This window comes from Rutidosis leptorrhynchoides, chromosome 3 (assembly GCF_046630445.1).
Source record: "Rutidosis leptorrhynchoides isolate AG116_Rl617_1_P2 chromosome 3, CSIRO_AGI_Rlap_v1, whole genome shotgun sequence".
Lineage (NCBI taxonomy): Eukaryota > Viridiplantae > Streptophyta > Magnoliopsida > Asterales > Asteraceae > Rutidosis > Rutidosis leptorrhynchoides.
In genome coordinates, this window is record NC_092335.1 from 455,552,054 (window position 1) to 455,570,338 (window position 18,285).

At 32.5% G+C, this 18,285-nt stretch overlaps 4 protein-coding genes across 4 annotated transcripts; 3 read left to right on the plus strand and 1 right to left on the minus strand.

Moving 5' to 3' along the window:
* Nucleotides 1–9,509: 9,509 nt before the first annotated feature.
* LOC139901579 (uncharacterized) lies at nt 9,510–10,220 on the plus strand. Its single transcript, XM_071884274.1, has one exon. The coding sequence runs from the start codon at nt 9,510–9,512 to the stop codon at nt 10,218–10,220; it is 711 nt and encodes a 236-aa protein (XP_071740375.1).
* A 474-nt stretch (nt 10,221–10,694) lies between these two features.
* Nucleotides 10,695–11,310, plus strand: LOC139901580 (uncharacterized). Its single transcript, XM_071884275.1, has 2 exons — nt 10,695–10,910; nt 10,969–11,310. Exons 1-2 carry the CDS (start codon nt 10,695–10,697, stop codon nt 11,308–11,310), a joined length of 558 nt encoding a protein of 185 aa, XP_071740376.1.
* A 417-nt stretch (nt 11,311–11,727) lies between these two features.
* LOC139901581 (magnesium transporter MRS2-3-like) lies at nt 11,728–14,621 on the plus strand. Its single transcript, XM_071884276.1, has 5 exons — nt 11,728–12,168; nt 12,847–13,086; nt 13,490–13,618; nt 13,692–14,039; nt 14,319–14,621. The coding sequence occupies exons 1-5, from the start codon at nt 11,728–11,730 to the stop codon at nt 14,619–14,621; spliced, it is 1,461 nt and encodes a 486-aa protein (XP_071740377.1).
* Nucleotides 14,622–14,809: 188 nt separating this feature from the next.
* On the minus strand, nt 14,810–16,254 carry LOC139901583 (uncharacterized). The gene is made up of 3 exons (XM_071884277.1): nt 15,811–16,254; nt 15,144–15,236; nt 14,810–14,842 (listed from the first exon to the last, which is right to left on the minus strand). The coding sequence occupies exons 1-3, from the start codon at nt 16,252–16,254 to the stop codon at nt 14,810–14,812; spliced, it is 570 nt and encodes a 189-aa protein (XP_071740378.1).
* Between the last annotated feature and the right edge of the window lie 2,031 nt (nt 16,255–18,285).

Here is an 18,285-nt window from a genome sequence, read left to right on the forward strand (position 1 = left end):
CTTCGCGCTCGAGTAATAAATTTGGAGAATATGGTGTAAAATTTACCAGCTTCAGCAACATCACCGGCACCAACAGTACCATCAATAACAGCACCAGTACCATCAACAATCCATGCCTCAACATCTCATTCTGTACCTCGACTATAATCATCATTCTACGTTTCGTTCTACATCAATTATCTTCGTTCTTCATGGCGATTATGTAATCTCTAATGTTTTAGAGATTATGTATTCTAGTTCTAACGGTAAATCAAATGAGATTAATATTATATTAACTCATTAAATCTATGATTACATCTGAAGAAAATGTATATGTAAGTATATTTTCATAAAGATTGTAATTAAATTTTTTTTCGTACAAACTGTTAATGGTGAAAATATTTTAACGGGTAGGTAATACCCGAGGAATATTTAGATTTCACATTAATAAGTTACACTCTACATTATTTGAATCTGATTCAACAGTCATTTACTATCCTATTTACATCCACAGATATACGTATCCGTTCACCGCAGAATAACCATTTTCTTTCAATTTCATATTTGGAATTTGACATATCAGAATCCAACAAGTGGCATAATGAAGAAAATATTTGACAAAAAATAAAATTTGTTAGAAACAAACAAATTAACTATGAGAAATTTTGTTAAGAATCCACGCTATCAAAATCCTAGCTAACTGTTCCCAGCTAACTGTTAATACCTTATTACATTTTATTTATCGCAATTTTAATTCTCGCAATTTTATTTATCATCATTTAATTTCTGTTATCTATTTTACACACTCTAAATATCGGGACACGTATACAAGGTTTTGACATATCATATCGACGCATCTATATATATTATTTGGAATAACCATAGACACTCTATATGCAGTAATGCTCGAGTTAGCTATACAGGGTTGTGGTTGATTATCAAATAATATATATACTTTGAGTTGTGATCGAGTCTGAGACATGTATATAATGGGTCACGACATGTATTAATTAATTCGAATATTATATATTAAACTATATATGAATTATTGAATTATTAATTGTGGACTATTAACTGTGGACTACTAACATTGGACAATTAAAATGAATTAAAATAGTGATTATAACATATGAAACTAAACACTTCTTCAAGTTTGCCACTTGATTTCATCTTAAACCTCATTTGTATCTTGACGATTACAATCTGCGTTCAAACCTTTCATGATTCTTGAAAACACCTTAATCTAGAGGATGAACCAACCGCACTTCACCTACGAAAGAAAAAATTAACGCATATAGTTATGCACCTGAAAACACTCAGAACCTGAGTTAACGTTAACATGTATCTGTGCTAGCTCCTTTGGCATTGTTATTACCGAAAATAACATTGCAATTTTTTTTTCAAATTAGCCAATTTTGTCACAGCTCCAGCAAATCAACTTCGACTTTCATTCGGATTAGCCTTATTATAACCTTGATATATAAGATTGTCTTTCATCATCATTACCAGAGAACCGTTTATATCCCACCACATTAGCAGTAAACTTACCAACAACTTCATTGATCTTTAACTTTCTGAAGAACCATTACATTGTTCATTAAAACCCTATCATATACTCATCCGCACTTTGAAACAAGAATAGTCATACCAATTACCAGAAGTCAGCAATCAGTATTTCGAAACTCGCAGCATTTCTACATCAACAGTTATATGTATATAACATTTATCTTCTAGAATTACGACCTTCAAATTCTGAAAAGCACCCAGTTTACGAATCGAAACTCCAACTTTTGAAAAAGCTGAATGAAGCAGCAGAAACTGTAGACAACTGTAAACCACCTTAACCATCGGAAGGTTGATGTTAAAGAATAGTATGTTGGCAAAGCTCAAAAAAGTTGGAACTGAAAAACGGATTGAGCAAACCATGAAGGAGGCCGTGGACAAAACACAAAGGCTAAATCTACCTTCAGAGAATCCAAATGATTCAATAGCTACTGAAGTCATTAATGAATACCTTGCTCCTGACTCTACACTTTTACGGACAAATCTTCATCATCATCCCTGATATTAGAAATTCTAAGATATCATCGTATCTTTCATTATAAATATCCTCGATATTTCTGAAAATATTTTCATAAGTATTCTTATTTGAAACTATTTATCTCTTCACGATATCAGTATAAAACTGTTTTAGTTTCTAAATTCTGAAAAATTCGAATCTAAATTTTGAATGTTTTTGAAGGAGTGTTGAGAACTGAAGCATGAGTTAGTATAATATAATGACACTTGATCAACGTGATTATATTACAGTAAGTCATGCTGAGTCTCTAATGGAATGTGATGATTCACAGAATCATAACATCATCATGTACCATTTTACATGACTCTTACATTCTACCTAATCTCCAAACATATCAGAAACATATTTTTTTGATAGTCCTATCTTTTCTCTTGAATTCTGGTAATTTAACCAATCAAGATCGTGCTATTACAACCTCTTTCTTAGAACATTAACTATGTTTATTCCGAATTTAATATCTACAAATTCTGGACCATTATTCGCTTGACTTAAAGTAGGAAAAAGAAAACAAAAGTATGAAACTCCTAAATATAAGGAAGAATATAAAGCCCGATAACAACACATAAATTACAAACTGTGTATATCAATGTTTATCGAAACATAAAGACTCGGAAGAATTAAAAACACTATAACCCCAAGGGTGAAGTAGAAATAAACAGATTCCACTGGTCCAAGTTAGAAAAGAAGAACGATCATTGCGATAGTCAAGATAAGGACAAGGACCAGAACTGGATTAAGCATTTTCATGATCTTTTGAATTTAAAAATTGAGTATGGGAGTGGTAAAAGTAATGGAACGGAAGAAGTTAATTTATAGTGAAGTATCTGATAAAGAAATCAAGGCAGATCTTCGCATTTAAATAAAGAGATCCTAATTTCCTGAATCACCGAAGAATCAAATCTTTTAAAGATTACGAAGATTTCTTTTAAATCCCTGGAATTACGGAAATCAACCGTGACTACGTCAAAAGTTAAGACAAAACTTTATTTCTCATTTCATTCTTTTGTGATAACTTCACTCGTATTCTTAAAGTAACCGAATCGGTTTATCCATATTACTCAATGGTGATGAAGCTCTATTTTACAACTCAGATTCGTCATGAAAACATACATATTATCAGCCATGATGATATCTATCAAATTTCGGGGACGAAATTTCTTTAACGGGTAGGTACTGTGACGACCCAGAAATTTTCGACCAAATTTAAACTCAATCTTTATAAGATTATTACACGATAAGCAAAGACTATTAGATTGGGTCTCAACAATTTTGAACTGTTCAATTGACCATCAACCATTTCCGACGATTCACGAACAACTAATTGTAAATAGATATGTACATATTTAATATATATTAATTTGAAATTTTATATGATTCAATTATTAGAATTTACTATGTAAAATAAAATAAAATATGATATTATAATAATTATTATTTAAAACATAACTATATATAAATAAAGTATATTAAAAATAAATATTAAATGATTGTAATACTCGTTTGATGTTCCGATTGATATTAATCAAGTTAAATTCATATTTATGTAATTTTAAAATAAACGGTGATACGAAAATGAGTTCTATAAATTTTAGGCTTATTAAAAGTGTATTTAGGAACTATTTGTTGAATTTTAAAAACTTTTTATATTTTACTTGGGGTTGGGAGTGATTAATTAATATAATTTTTATTTAATAGTTAATGATCGAATTTTATACCATAATGACCAAAATAAATAAATATAGTTAATTCAAAAATATGGAATTTTTCTGAACACTTTTATCCGTCACTGATTTCGCACGATACACAGTCCATTAAAATTGTCGGTAAGCACTTCCAAATTCAACGGATGCTATACTATTTGTAAAGTTTATTTTAAATTCTAAACGTGAGAATTAGTTAATATTTCTATGTATGACTTATTCATATTTATATATTAATCATATATGCATAATGGATCCAGCACATTACCACTATCTCAATTATATGTAAATTACATACATATATTGCAAGGTGAGATGCATACATTCATATGAGTTTTATGCACCCTTTTCTTTCTTTCTTTCCTGGTTCGACATAAACAATAAACAAACACATATTCACCAAACAAGTCCCTTGTGCTTCTTTTTGATGCAACCCTCATCACCACCTTTTGTTACTACTACTTCGTTGGAGAATCAACTCACAACCACAACCAAACCACCACAATAACTCCATAACCACCATCATTAAAACACACTCAATCTCCACTCATTCATATGAAACTACTGCTATTGTTTTCGCTGATTATCAACCAAGAATTATATGTACCCACCATCATAACCATCGAAAAACATAAAGGTCTTTCTGTTCTTTATCTTTGCTACTATTAGAATGAGCCAAACCATGTTTTACTATTACTTGTCGTGATCTTCTACTGACTTTATATTGTATCTATTTTCTTTCTGTTTCCTGCACGAGTTCGAAACCACAATACCATCACATACAAACACCCTTTTACAAATACGTTTCTGTCTCCTTTACAACTGTAAACAGACGAATTAAGTGCTTGTTCTTTTTTGTTCGAATGCCAAATACCAAGAACACCCACTACGTTTTGTTTCTGTTTACTGCTTCGATAATCAAACCAGGCTGCTGCAACGTTTGTAGTCTTTTCTGTTCCTAATTCATTTATAAAATGCTGCTACTGCAGCGTTTTATTCGTTGAATAGCTGATCGAACTGCTGTATCTTTCTATTGGAACTAAAACAACCTAGTGAATTAAAATAGAAAAGAAATATAAAAGGTGGTTTAAGTGACCGACATAATTAGTGGAAGGAGTACATATATTTATCATATACATGACTTTACAAGTCATATGCTTATGGCTTTTAGAAAGTGGATAAATTAAATACAGTCAAAAGGCTTTATTAGCAAGCAATATTAAATTGCTAGGACAAAAATTGGATTAGATATTTTTATGAGTAGAGAACGATAGGATGATGGAAGAATATGTTAATAATGACGATGATGGTTTGATATGGTTTATGATCAAACGTAAACTATGATGATGAATGAAGTATGTTGATGAGGTCGTATAAATATATGATAATGATACGTAATACAGATGGTGAAAGTGAACCGAAAGTCTTAAGGGTTTCTAAATTCTGGATCTTAACTTTTCTGTTCGGTTATTGGGCTAACCATTACATTGGGCCGTTCATGTTATAAATAAAATCACATTATGGACTGCTTACCGGGGCCGTTATATGTCTGTGTTTCAATTGGGCCGAAACAAATGCTGAATATATGATGATGAATTCACGATGAACGGATTAAATAAAAATAATGAGTTAAAAAAAATCAGAAAGGCAAGCTAGAGTAGATGGTTTAAGGGAGTGTTTTGAGAACGAAAGGTCACGGGTTCGAGCCCCATCTATGGCATTTTTTTTAAGCTTCTTTTAAAGGTAGTCTTACTTTATTATTATTATTATTATCATTATTATTATCATTATTATTATTATTATTATTATTATTATTATTATTATTATTATTATTATTATTATTATTATTATTATTATTATTATTATTATTATAGGTATCATGATCATTATTATGATTACGATTATTATTATTGTTATTATTTTGAAAACAATACAAATTATTATTATTTTCATTAACATTAGTATTAGTATCATTTTTATTATTATTATTATTATTATTATTATTATTATTATTATTATTATTATTATTATCATTATTATTACTTTTAAACATTTTTATTATTATTAACATTATTATTATCTTTAATCATTATTATTATTTTTATCAAAACTATTATTACTTTAGTATTATTTTAACAAACGAATGATTTCTATATAAAAATATATTACAAGTAAACTAATAATACATACGAATATGTTTTAACATACTAACTAATATATTAGTATTCATTTTGATATAACATAAATTATATATATATATATATATATATATATATATATATATATATATATATATATATATATATATATATATATATATATATATATATATATATATATATATATATATATTATGACAAATTATAAGCAATAATGTAATTAAATATATATAAAGATATTAATCTTAACAGATTATAAAATATAAATAAATTTAGTTGATTAAATATGATATGTGTTAATATATATATACTTGTTATAGGTTCGTGAATCCGAGGTCAACCTTGCATTGTTCAGTTCCGTCGTATGCATATTTTTACTACAAAATATCGTATCGTGAGTTTCATTTGATCCCTTTTGAAATGCTTTTGCAATATATATTTTTGGGGCTGAGAATACATGCGCTTTTATAAATGTTTGATGAAATAGACACAAGTAATTGAAACTACATTCTATGGTTGAATTGTTATACCGGATATCGCACTTGTTGAACTTGGTAGCCTAAGAATTGGTGTTTATTATAATTGCTACCAATTGACGCGAATCCTAAAGATAGATCTATGGGCTTTGACACGCCCCAGTCAGAGAATTTGAACTGCTTTAGTACTTCGATGTTTATATGTTTGGGGATATTCTAGATGCATTTTGTTAATGTCGGTTACCAGGTGTTCAATCCATATGAATGAATTTTTAACACTTACGAGTGTATGATTATTGATTAAATGAAATCTTGTGGTCTATTAAAATTATGGAAATGATTGATTATGATAAACTAATGAACTCACCAACCTTTTGGTTGACACTTTAAAGCATGTTTATTCTCAGGTATGAAAGAAATCTTCCACTGTGCATTTGCTCATATTAGAGATATTACTTGGAGTCATTCATGACATATTTCAAAAGACGTTTCATTCGAGTCATTGAGTTCATCAAGATTATTATTAAGTCAATTATAGTTGGATATATTATGAAATGGTATGCATGCCGTCAACTTTCGATGTAATGAAAGTTTGTCTTTAAAAAACGAATATAATGTTTGTAAAATGTATCATATAGAGGTCAAGTACCTCACGATGTAACCAAATGTAATGTATTCGTCCAGATTGATTAGGACGGGTCGTTAAAGGTTGTATGTGGGTTTTTTTTTCTTTTTTTTTTTTGGGAAGAAGTAGAGTGTGAGTTGAAAACGTGAAGTTACAATATTGTACTCGTGGTTTTCTCACCTATGTCCAAAGAATCCATTCACCCACGCCCCCATAACATTGTCATAAAGAAAAGGAAGGAAATCTTTTTTTAGATCAATCGCCTGAACCTTCCTTTCTTTCTTTGCTAGGAGGGATGGGCCAATCACTAATAGATTGCCTCATTCTGTCTAGAGGAAATTTCTTAGGTTTAAGTGGATTCGGTTGATTATGCAATTCGATAGATGATTCGGAAGTTGGTTCAGCGATAGATGTAGTCGATGGGCTAAATCGTCGAACTCCTCATTGCCTCAATCTTCCCTGTAGGCTCCCTGCTCCGTCAGCGCGACAACTGTCCGAATCATTTGATGCTTCTTCTCACAGAGCAGCCCCTCAACTTCTACATCATGTTTGGGGAACTCCGTTAGGGGAACTTGAGTCTCAGCAGAACCTTCCCCTCTCATTTCCCGCGAATTTTATCCATTTTGCTCAGTTGGGGAGTGGAGGTACCCCCGAGCGGTGGATGGGCATTGATCTTTGTGGTAGCGGGGGGAAGGGCACAACCCCGACCAGCCGGCATGCACTGCTAAAGAAAAAGGGCTATGGAGATGATTGCCAGTCTTGATTTGACTAAGAAGAGTGAAAGTGTTGGTATTGCGATATAAGCAATCCACGTTATGAGAACAAGTCTGTAACAAATGGCCTTAGATCAGAGATAATTTGGTGCTACATCTCCTATGATGTGTCACCACAAACGTTTAGGATTTTAATGGTGCTGGTGATGTAGCATATGGTGATTGGTTGCTTATAAGGCAAAGAAAGTTGCTTGAAGTACGCCGTCTTCCGATACGCCAGCATCGTCTCGTGGATCAAGGGGTTCTCGATCATCAAAAGCGGAAGAGTTTATTTACATGATGAATATGCATAAAAAGGATTTGGAAAATGATCGAATAGAAACACTCGTTACGTTAAAGAAGAACGAAAAAATCCTAACGGCTACGTTAAAAAAGAACGAGAAACTCCGAACTGCTTTTGCCTGTGCTAGCCTTCTAACGATGAAAACAAGCAAAATTGAGCATCCGGAATATAAAGACTACATCGAGAGTCTCCAAAAATATATTTTGACGAGTTTAAGCACGTGTTGGAGAACAAAAGCGATTCTAAAGATTCCGATTAGTTTAGATATTTATTTTTATGATTTTAGGATTATTGTAATTTTTATTTTATTGTTATTTTAATTTCAATAAATTCTTGGATGAATGTAAATTTTTTATTGATATTTATATTTTAATGAAATTAATTTTAGTATTATTATTTAAATAATGTTTTGTTTTATTTGTATTTTATTTACTTATTTAATTTGAGCAAAAATAAAAAAATAAAAAAATAGATACATAAATGGTGAGTCTTTTATAACATTTTCCCACTAGAAATGTCACATCCTAACATTTGTCATTTCACATTCAACAGACAAATATACAGTCTCTAAGAACACCAAGAGTCGAATGAATTTTTCGGCGTTAAACAAATTTAACGGTAGGGACGGTGGGAAATCCGGTACCCGCCCGCCGTTAAATCGGCGTTAAACACCGCCGTTAGGCACCACCGTTAGGCTGGTAATGATGTAGTTGTTTGAAAATATATCCATTATTCAACGGATATATTCATTAAATATTATTATTATTTTTCTTCTATACATACATCTACATTTTATACTCATTTTCACAACAACAATATTTCTTCAAACAAATACTTCGCTTCTCCAAATTAACTTCTTTCTTTCATAAAATGTCTTCAACATCATCGTCTAACGAAGAATATTTGATGCAAGTGCTCGATATAATAAAAAAGCGAGGCGTTAGAAAGTGAAAATGAGGCGGAAAGTTCAAACATACGTCGTACATAGACCGTGAACATGAAGCCGTGCATGTACATCTTATTACCGACTATTTTGTTGAAGGTTGTATATACTCCGAAGATAACTTTAAAAGGAGGTTTCGAATGCGGCGTCGCGTTTTTCTCCGAATCATGGAAGATATTCTCAACTACCGTAAAGATCCGCTACCTTAATATTTTAGGTATTTTTCAATTACGAGTTGATGTGCGCGGAAAGTTGAGTATTAGTACATACTTAAAAATAACTGCCGCTCTACGACAATTAGCTTATGGTGATACCCCCGATCTTTTTGACGAGTACTTGCAAATGTCGGAACGAACATGTCGTGAATCGCTAAAGAACTTCTGTAAGTGTATTATTGATTTATATAAAGATGAATATATGTGGGAGCCTACCACGGATGATATCAAACGATTGTTTGAAGCTCATGAAGATATTCACAGTTACCTGGAATGATGGGAAGCATAGATTGTATGCATTGGGCATGGGGAAAATGTCCCGTTGCATGGAAAGGTCAATTTACTCGAGGCGATCACAAAGTTCCAACTATTATGCTAAAAGCAGTAGCGTTATATGATAACTGGATTTGGCATGCTTTCTTTGGGGTTGCGGGTTCAAACAACGACTTAAACGTCTTGAACGATAGTAATCTCTTCAACTTAATGCTTAATGAAGAAATAGAAGACAGTCCTTTTACTGTAAATGGGATTGAGTACAAAAGAGGATATTATCTAGCCGATGGTATATATCCCGGGTGGGTTTCACTTGTTAAGGCGTTTTCAAGTACAAATGATGAAAAACGTAAGTACTTTTCGAAGAAACAAGCAGCGACACGCAAGGATGTTGAGAGGACTTTTGGTATTTTACAAGGGCGTTGGCATATACTACAACAACCAGCAAGGACATATAGCATCAATTTTATGAAACAAATGATGTATACGTGCATTATCTTACACAATATAATTGTTGAAGATAATAGTTTTGCTCTAACCGAAAATGATTGTGATTACGAACCCGTTCGTAATATGGAAACAATTTGGATCGAGATGTGCGAAACTTACAGGAGGAGGACTAAAGAATTACGAGATAGGAAAGTGTATGAGGGCCTACGATCGGATTTGGTTGAACATGTATGGGCTAATCGTGAGACGTCGGGGACGGATTAAGTATTGTGTTTTTTATTAACTAATGTATTTTTTTATTGTTTTTTTTATTTAATTAATGTAATTTTTTTATTAATGAAATTTAGTATTGCATTTGTTTTTATATTTTTAATATATAATTAAACTAAATAATATTATTAAAAGTGTTAAAAACAATTAAATAATGATTTTACACTAAGATTTAACACTGAACGATTTCCTCTGTTTTGGCCTCAGTGTTAAATCTAATATTAAATTTAACACTGAGATTTAACACTGAACGACTCCTAGTGTTCTAACTTTACGTCAACGTTACCATTGAAAATGGGTTTATGAGATACTTTAACATGTTATGTTTGATAAAAAAAGATATTAGCTGCAGCGCCCCTCCAGGGGCGGTAGTCTCCCTTGCGGTCAACATAAAAATTGTTTCGCTTTGGCGGATTTTATCTCATAAGGAGTCCATTTGGGTCAAGTAGGTTCATACATATCGCTTAAATGAGCGACATTTTTGGGATGTTCCAATTCGGACTAACGCTAGTTGGAGTTGGAGAAAACTTCTTCAAATGCGCCCTATCATTCGTCAATTCTTTTTTTCAGAAGATAGGGAACGGGGAGCTTACTTCAGTTTGGTTTGATTCTTGGGCTAATATAGGTCTGTTAGCAATTGAAAAAGAGGATATCTTGAATGCTGGTTTTGATCTGGACTTGAAAGTCAGTGACCTATTTGATTAGAGTTGGGCCTGATTCGTGGTCTTCCAAATATCCACAGCTGCAACAACTAGTCGTTCCTGTTCTTCATGATCATCCTGATACAGTGTTGTGGAAAGATGCAAATGATACAATTCATGAGTTTTCTGTTCGTACAGTGTGGGAATCTATTCGACCGATGGGTAATACAGTGAATTGGTTTGCGGTTGTTTGGTTTTCGCAAAGTATCCCTAAACATGCTTTCCTTTTATGGCTCCTAATGGGTGAGCGACTGAAAACGCACGATAAACTTAAAACATGGGAAAGCCATAATGGGATGCAATTAATATGTCCGTTATGCAAAGGTTGTCCCGATTCTCATGATCATTTATTCTTTGCTTGCCCCTTTGCTGCTAAAGTTTGATCTATGATGTCTGAATTGACTTGTATTACTCGTACATGCCAATGGAAGGTGGTTCGAGCCTGGTTAATTCCTTTGGCTTCTAGAAATACCGTGGATGTGATAGTTGCAAAACTTGTGTTTGCAGAGTCGGTTTATTTATAAGGTAGGAGCGGAATTGTAGGATTTTCAAACGATCCCATAGAACAGAGGTAAAATACACAGAAACAGAAACAGAAACGGAATTGTAGGAATTGTAGGATTTTCAAACGATCCCATAGTTGCAAAATTTGGTGTCTGTGGATTATGTGTGTATCACTTCTCAAATTTTAATTAGCCATATTTAAAGGACAACCAACAAGATTACACAGAAACAGAAAAAAAAAATCCGGTCAAATACATCCGTTTCAATTTTCAAACCATCACTTTTTAACGACGTAAATGAAGGCCCGTCGTCAACCACCGTCAAACCCTCCCACCACCGTCGCTTCATCTCCGGCTGAATATGTATCCCTTCCAACACGATCCGCTACCCCTCTCCAAAACGTCGGTGGCGGAGTTAGAAAAAAATCAGCCGGAATCAGACAATGGCTCCTTCTTGATTCCGCCGGTCAAACACAATTAGTTGAGACCGAGAAACACAGCGTCATGCGCCGGACAGGTTTACCGGCACGTGATTTACGTATTCTTGATCCAATGCTATCCTATCCCTCCACCGTTCTTGGTAGAGAACGAGCAATTGTTATAAATTTGGAACATATCAAGGCTATCATAACTGCACATGAGGTGCTTATGATTCATTCGAAAGATCCGTTTGTTGTTTCGTTTGTTGATGAACTGCAACGGCGGTTAATGCGTCGTCATCACTCGACTACATCTCAGGTAATTCATCTAAACATTTCTGTTTCTGATTTATGCATTAAGCTAAATGTACATAATTGCGAGACCTATGAAATTTATATTTAAAAAAATTACTTGTAAAAAATACTTTAAAATCAATTTTGATACTTTTCGTTATTATATAACACAAACAAATATATTTAAAGTTAAAATTGAGAAATAAAGACTTTGAAAAGTCAAAACAGGTTAATATTGGACGGAGGGAGTATAATTTAAAATGCATTTTATGGTTTTATACCTTTATTTTGTCAATATGAACACTAATTAACATTGATATGTAATTTGTTGTATAAAACTATGTAATTCAAATTCTGTTGTTCATCTGTGACTTGTTTTTGTGTTTTCATTTGAACCTAACCCTATGCATTACTATTGTTACGTAGGTTGCAATGCTTAGTGTCATGATGAATGAAATTAGTCTTTTGTTTGTTAGATTTACAAAATTACAAAATGTATGTTCAATTGAGTTAATGCATACTAATACTTGCTAGATTCATGGAGTAACATTCATATTTGTTCAGTTCAAAAAGCACATTTGAAATTTAGAATTAAATCAACTGTAAGCTATGAAAAATTTCAAAGTTGCATAAATACATTGAAATTGTATTACTAGTAATTAATTTCCAATCATTAGTTGTTAACCAAATGTTAGTGTAACAGGGGGGAACCACAAATTCTGATGATACAGACTGGGCAAGTTTGTACGATTTAGGTGACCGGCAATCAAAGGGATTTATTGGCTCTCCAAACGTATCCAATATGAGTCTTGAGAAAAGCGACGAGGTTAAGTCTAACGAAATACATTCTCTTGGTAGCCAAAAAGGACTAAAACTGAACCCGTTTGAGTTCATTGCACTTGAAACCTGCATCGAGGCAGCTTGCAGTTCCTTGGAAAGAGAGGTGATGATTTATATCCTTATTAATTATTATTAAAATTAGAATTGCAGAACTCGGAATTACTCAACCAGTACTCAGTTTTTTGCGACTCACGTAATAATCAGCGAGTACTCGGTCAAACTCGGCCAAAACACGGTCAAACTCGGCAAGAACTCGCAATTGCTCGGACAATTGGTCAAAGTCCAATCAAAACTCGGCCAAAACTGGATATCACTCGGAAAATCGGTCAAGTTCAGTCAAAGTCAAACTTCATCAACATCAGCATCATTACTCCCCGAGTTGCCGAGTACTTTCTAAAAATTCCCGACCGAGGATCGTTTTTTTTGATGTACTAAATTATAAATATTATTATTCTAGTAATAATATAACTATATAATCATGGTTAACACAACAATTTTTGAACCAGGCAAGGACATTGGAAAAAGAAGCACATCCGGCTTTGGACACGTTGACTACAAAAATTAGTACTCTGAATTTAGAACGTGTTCGTCAGATTAAAAGTAGGTTGGTTGCGATTTCAGGACGCGTTCAAAAGGTTTGTCGGTTTTTATTATGCAAACTGAACTCTTTCCATCTGCATTTTGATGTTATTGTGTAGATTGATTTAGGTTAGGGACGAATTAGAGAACTTACTTGATGATGATGAAGATATGGCTGAAATGTATCTGACTGATAAACTGTTGCAACAACTTGAAAGTGATTCTGCATCGTCTGCGAGTGAACAAGATAATGTGGATGAACAAGTTATCCAGACAGATAATGGTGAGAACAAACATGAACGCGATATTAAAAGATTGACTAGTCAACAGGAACGGTATTTTGGATCTAATGCGGTTGAACGAGACAGTCGGATGACTCGAAATGGTGGCGTTAAACACCGGGATGTTGAGGAACTTGAAATGCTTTTGGAGGCCTATTTTGTTCAGATTGATGGCACACTGAATAAACTATCGACGGTATGCTTCTTGACGTGCTGCATATCATTAATTAGTAAAAAAATAGTTTAAAAGGCAACAGGTCAAATGGGTCAAAATTGTCACCCAAAGTGTGTTGGGTTATAATAAAATATAAAACACCCTGAGTCATTTTATATAAAATTAGATGATTATGATAAAAAAAAAAAGTTATAATCTTTGGAAAATAGGTGTTTCAGATTGACCCTACCCATTTTGACCCAAACCATATATTGGCCATTTATGGACCTCTAATATCAAGAAGATTATGCATGTGCCCAGTTGAGTGAGTATGTGGAGGATACAGAAGACTACATAAACATAATGTTGGACGACAAGCAAAACCATCTTCTGCAAATGGGCGTAATGTTGTCAACTGCGAGTCTAATAATAAATGCGTTTGTGATTGTGGTTGGTGCGTTTGGAATGAACATTAACATCGACCTTTTCAACGATGATACCGAGGCTGATAAAGAAATTGGTATGCGTAAATTTATGTGGACCGTTTGTGGTTGTACTACTGGTAGCATCTTTCTATATGTTGTCGCCATCGCTTGGTGCAAGACCCAAAGGCTTATTGAATAATCTCTTAAATATTAATGATAAAATATGTACAGAGTATTTATTTACTTGATTATGTTAATCTTACTATACTTCTAATTGTAGTTAACACCATGTGGTCATATCATATAGAAAATTGATGTGTATGTATAACCAAACATACAAAACACTCTGTCAAAAAAACCTGATTTGGTGCATACTAAAGATCTTGTCTACCACTTTGTAAGAACTAACAAAAAACTAATCTTAATTAACAAAGAAAAAAGAAAAAAAAGAAAAAAGCATTTAAAAAATGTAAAATTTCTCTAATCTTTTAATCTAAAGTTCCACTTGCTTTGATGAGCCTGTCCCATTTCTTCTACTGTTAGCTTGTGATGGGATCCATTTCAAACCATCTGATTATTGTCAAAAACACATGTTGTTAGGCTATGTAACACTTCAAGAATAAAATAAAACATTAATATGAAATGAACAAGACTATTCTTGGTTGATTCATATGTTAAAATATCAAAAAAGTTAACCACATTTATTTATAAACTGTAGTACCTCAAAATAGGTTGTGGAATGGCCCTGTGAATAACTAATACTATCATGATCATCTTCCATTAAAGCTTGTGTCTTGCACACTTTCAGATCCTTCTACAAAAATGAAATAAATAAAATTTAGAACATCATTCCAAACAAGGAATACTATTCAAATCACTATTTAGTTGTACCTAATTTAAATATTATGGATCAATTAAACTATACAAACTACTATTGTTGTTTTTTTTGAAACAACAATTAAACTATACAAACTACTTTTTTGCAATCATGTGCATAACAATTTGATATTAACAAATGTTGGTATCATAACAATAACATTAGAATTAGAATAGATCAAGATGGTGTCCTTTTTGAAGGTCACATTCACATATGCCCTTTTCTTATCATCATTAATCAATAACACTAGAATTAATTTTGTTACAAAACTACTCATTATATATATTAGAAACTTTAAGATACATGATTGCAGCCCTACTTTTAATCATTAAGATCAATATGTATAACAAACTTTAGTGAATAAAACTTTATATGAATCGAATAATAAAAAACAACACGTTTGAAAAAAAACTTACCACATAATAATAATAAAACTACAATTTTTGCCATGTAGTTTAGTATGTAGGGATAAAATAAAATAAAAAAATAGTAGAATCTAATGAACACTTACATTGGAAAAACTGAAAAATGGAGAACTATCAGTGTCATCAAGAGAATCAGGCAAATCTTGCATTATATGTTTATAGCTATGAAAACTTGTTTGCTTAATAATCTTTCTTCTTTTTCTAGAACCCAACACTAATGTAGGATCACTTGAAAAAACACCATTGTTATTGTTATTGTTATCGCATTCGTCTTCATCGTGTTCTTGAAAATGTGGTGGACCAGATGATGCATCTGAAACCATAGACATATCATCATCATCATCATCATCATCATCACTATCATCATCTTCTTCATCAGCAGCATCATGATAATCATGGTCATGATCATGTGCTTTTTTACATGAGAAATCATGATGATGAGGGATGATGATATTGGAGTGTTGTAAGTATAAGGTCCAACCAGATTCACAACCACTAGTTGATTCTTCTGAATCAATAACTTGTTCCATTTTTTGGTAATTTTTGAAAATTAGATAAAAGTTTGTGTAAATGAAAATGAAAATGTAAATGGAAATTAAGATGTGTGGAATCTGATGTGTTTATATCTTGGAATACTTTTGTCGTGAAGTGAGAGTATGCAGATGGTTTGAGCATGCGATTTCATTGGAAACTGCATCTTGTGCTGGTTCAGAACTGAACCACAAATCTTAATCTCAAACTATTTTTTATTATTTTTAATATTTAAAAATGGATAGATTTTGATTTTGGATTAAAAGTTTCAAACGGGTATAAACTTTTTATATTAGAATTTTTAGGCTACGGTATATTTTTGGATTGCTTTTTCAAACTAAGTTCCATCCATTTACATAAGTAGTATATCCGGCCTTAAAAATATCGGGTTTATCCACCTCACCCTTAAGTCGAACATGGCAATGTCGGGTTTGCCAACATGTCCAAATGTCTTCCTTGAGGCTTAAACTAGCTTTGCGAAGGCCGGTGTTGGTGCTTTTCTGACTGAATTCCGAACTCAACTTTGGAGAGGCCGTGTTTACGTACTTTTCTGATAAGTTATATAATTGAAACCTTAATAACTGAAACCTTAATAATTGAAAGCGTTTTAGCCAAGTATGAGTTTCTACTTATAGTGTTCATGTTGAAGAGTAACCATGTCAGAAAGAAAAAAAAAACACAACACACTAATCATGGACCGCAAGAATCAATATATGTGGACCCAATAGCGGTGCTAGTAGGGTAGCTTGGGGGTGTCAGGCCACCCCTAACTATTTTGGTGTATGTATTGAGTTTTAATGACTTAGATTGAAATTGCATATTGATAAGGGAGTTGAAGATTGAAAATGTCAAGTTGCAGGTTGGGTTGTTTACAAGATTAGGGAAGATGATGACTTTTATGTTAGATATTTCATTTAGAACCCTTAACAAATGTCTTACATACCATTTTAACCCTTAAAGTTACAAATATACTAAGTAAACCCATCATGAAATACGGATATAAATATAAATATAAATATAAATATAAATATAAATATTACTGTATTTCATGAGAATATGAATTGCTAATAAATTTTGCAAATAACAAAAATTTAGTCTTCAAATGTTGATATTATTTGACATTATTACTCCGTAGATGATTAGTAGTGGTAGATCTTATAAATTAATAATTTTTTTCTAGAAAAAATAAGATATCTTTTAGTAAGTTGCTACAAAATCTAATTTTCATTTTTTTACTTATCACACCTTTTATGTTATTTGATATTTTCGCGATTGCATTCTAATTGTCATCCTTACTATAAGTTCAAAAAATGTAAATTCTTAGTCATAAATCTAAACATTTTTGTTGTGTAGTACTCCGTAATTAATTTGGGTGAATCAAGTATAATATTTTCGTTTTTATTTTTCAAAAGTTGAGCCCCCCTCAATGATAAATCCTAGCTCCGCCCCTGTGTGGACCGTAAGTGGTTCAAATAGAGCCACATTGCATCTGTGTATCTAAAAATCGAAAGATGCACACAAGTTCTATGAAAACGTCTAGAGTAACAACAATCGTTGTTTAACGTCAAGCTTGATTGCCAGTGATATTGTTGTTCAAATCAATAAAAACTTTGTGTATCCAATTAAACACATCCAAACACACGTAAAAGAAGCCTGGAATGTGAAAATCAGTTACGCTAAGGCATGGAAAGCTAGGCGTATTGCAATTGAACATATGTTTGGAACTTGGAAATGTAACTTTGCTGATTTACCCAAGTATTTAGCTGAATTGCTTTATGTCAATCTCGATATAGTTGTTCATTTTTCACATGGTCCTCAAACTTCTACTCAGGCGGTTAAATTCAAATATGTGTTCTGGGCTTTTGGACCGCCTATTAGAGCCTTTCAAAAGTGCACTCTAACCATTTGTGTCGATAATACTCCTTTTAAAGTTAATTACATGGGAAATTTGCTTACTGCAGTTGCCAAAAATACTAGCTGACAAATTCTGCATGTTGCTTTCGCAATAGTTGACCAAGAAACAAGCGAAA

Coding starts and splice junctions, on each gene's coding strand:
- LOC139901581 (XM_071884276.1), top strand. CDS start 11,728: ATGAAGGCCCGTCGTCAACCACCGTCAAACCCTCCCACCACCGTCGCT. Junction 13,087..13,489: donor GCAGTTCCTTGGAAAGAGAG/GTGATGATTTAT, acceptor TTTTTGAACCAG/GCAAGGACATTGGAAAAAGA. Junction 13,619..13,691: donor TTTCAGGACGCGTTCAAAAG/GTTTGTCGGTTT, acceptor AGATTGATTTAG/GTTAGGGACGAATTAGAGAA.
- LOC139901579 (XM_071884274.1), top strand. CDS start 9,510: ATGGGAAGCATAGATTGTATGCATTGGGCATGGGGAAAATGTCCCGTT.
- LOC139901580 (XM_071884275.1), top strand. CDS start 10,695: ATGAGCGACATTTTTGGGATGTTCCAATTCGGACTAACGCTAGTTGGA. Junction 10,911..10,968: donor GTTTTGATCTGGACTTGAAA/GTCAGTGACCTA, acceptor AAATATCCACAG/CTGCAACAACTAGTCGTTCC.
- LOC139901583 (XM_071884277.1), bottom strand. CDS start 16,254: ATGGAACAAGTTATTGATTCAGAAGAATCAACTAGTGGTTGTGAATCT. Junction 15,237..15,810: donor CATTTTTCAGTTTTTCCAAT/GTAAGTGTTCAT, acceptor TCATTTTTGTAG/AAGGATCTGAAAGTGTGCAA. Junction 14,843..15,143: donor ATTCCACAACCTATTTTGAG/GTACTACAGTTT, acceptor TTGTTAATTAAG/ATTAGTTTTTTGTTAGTTCT.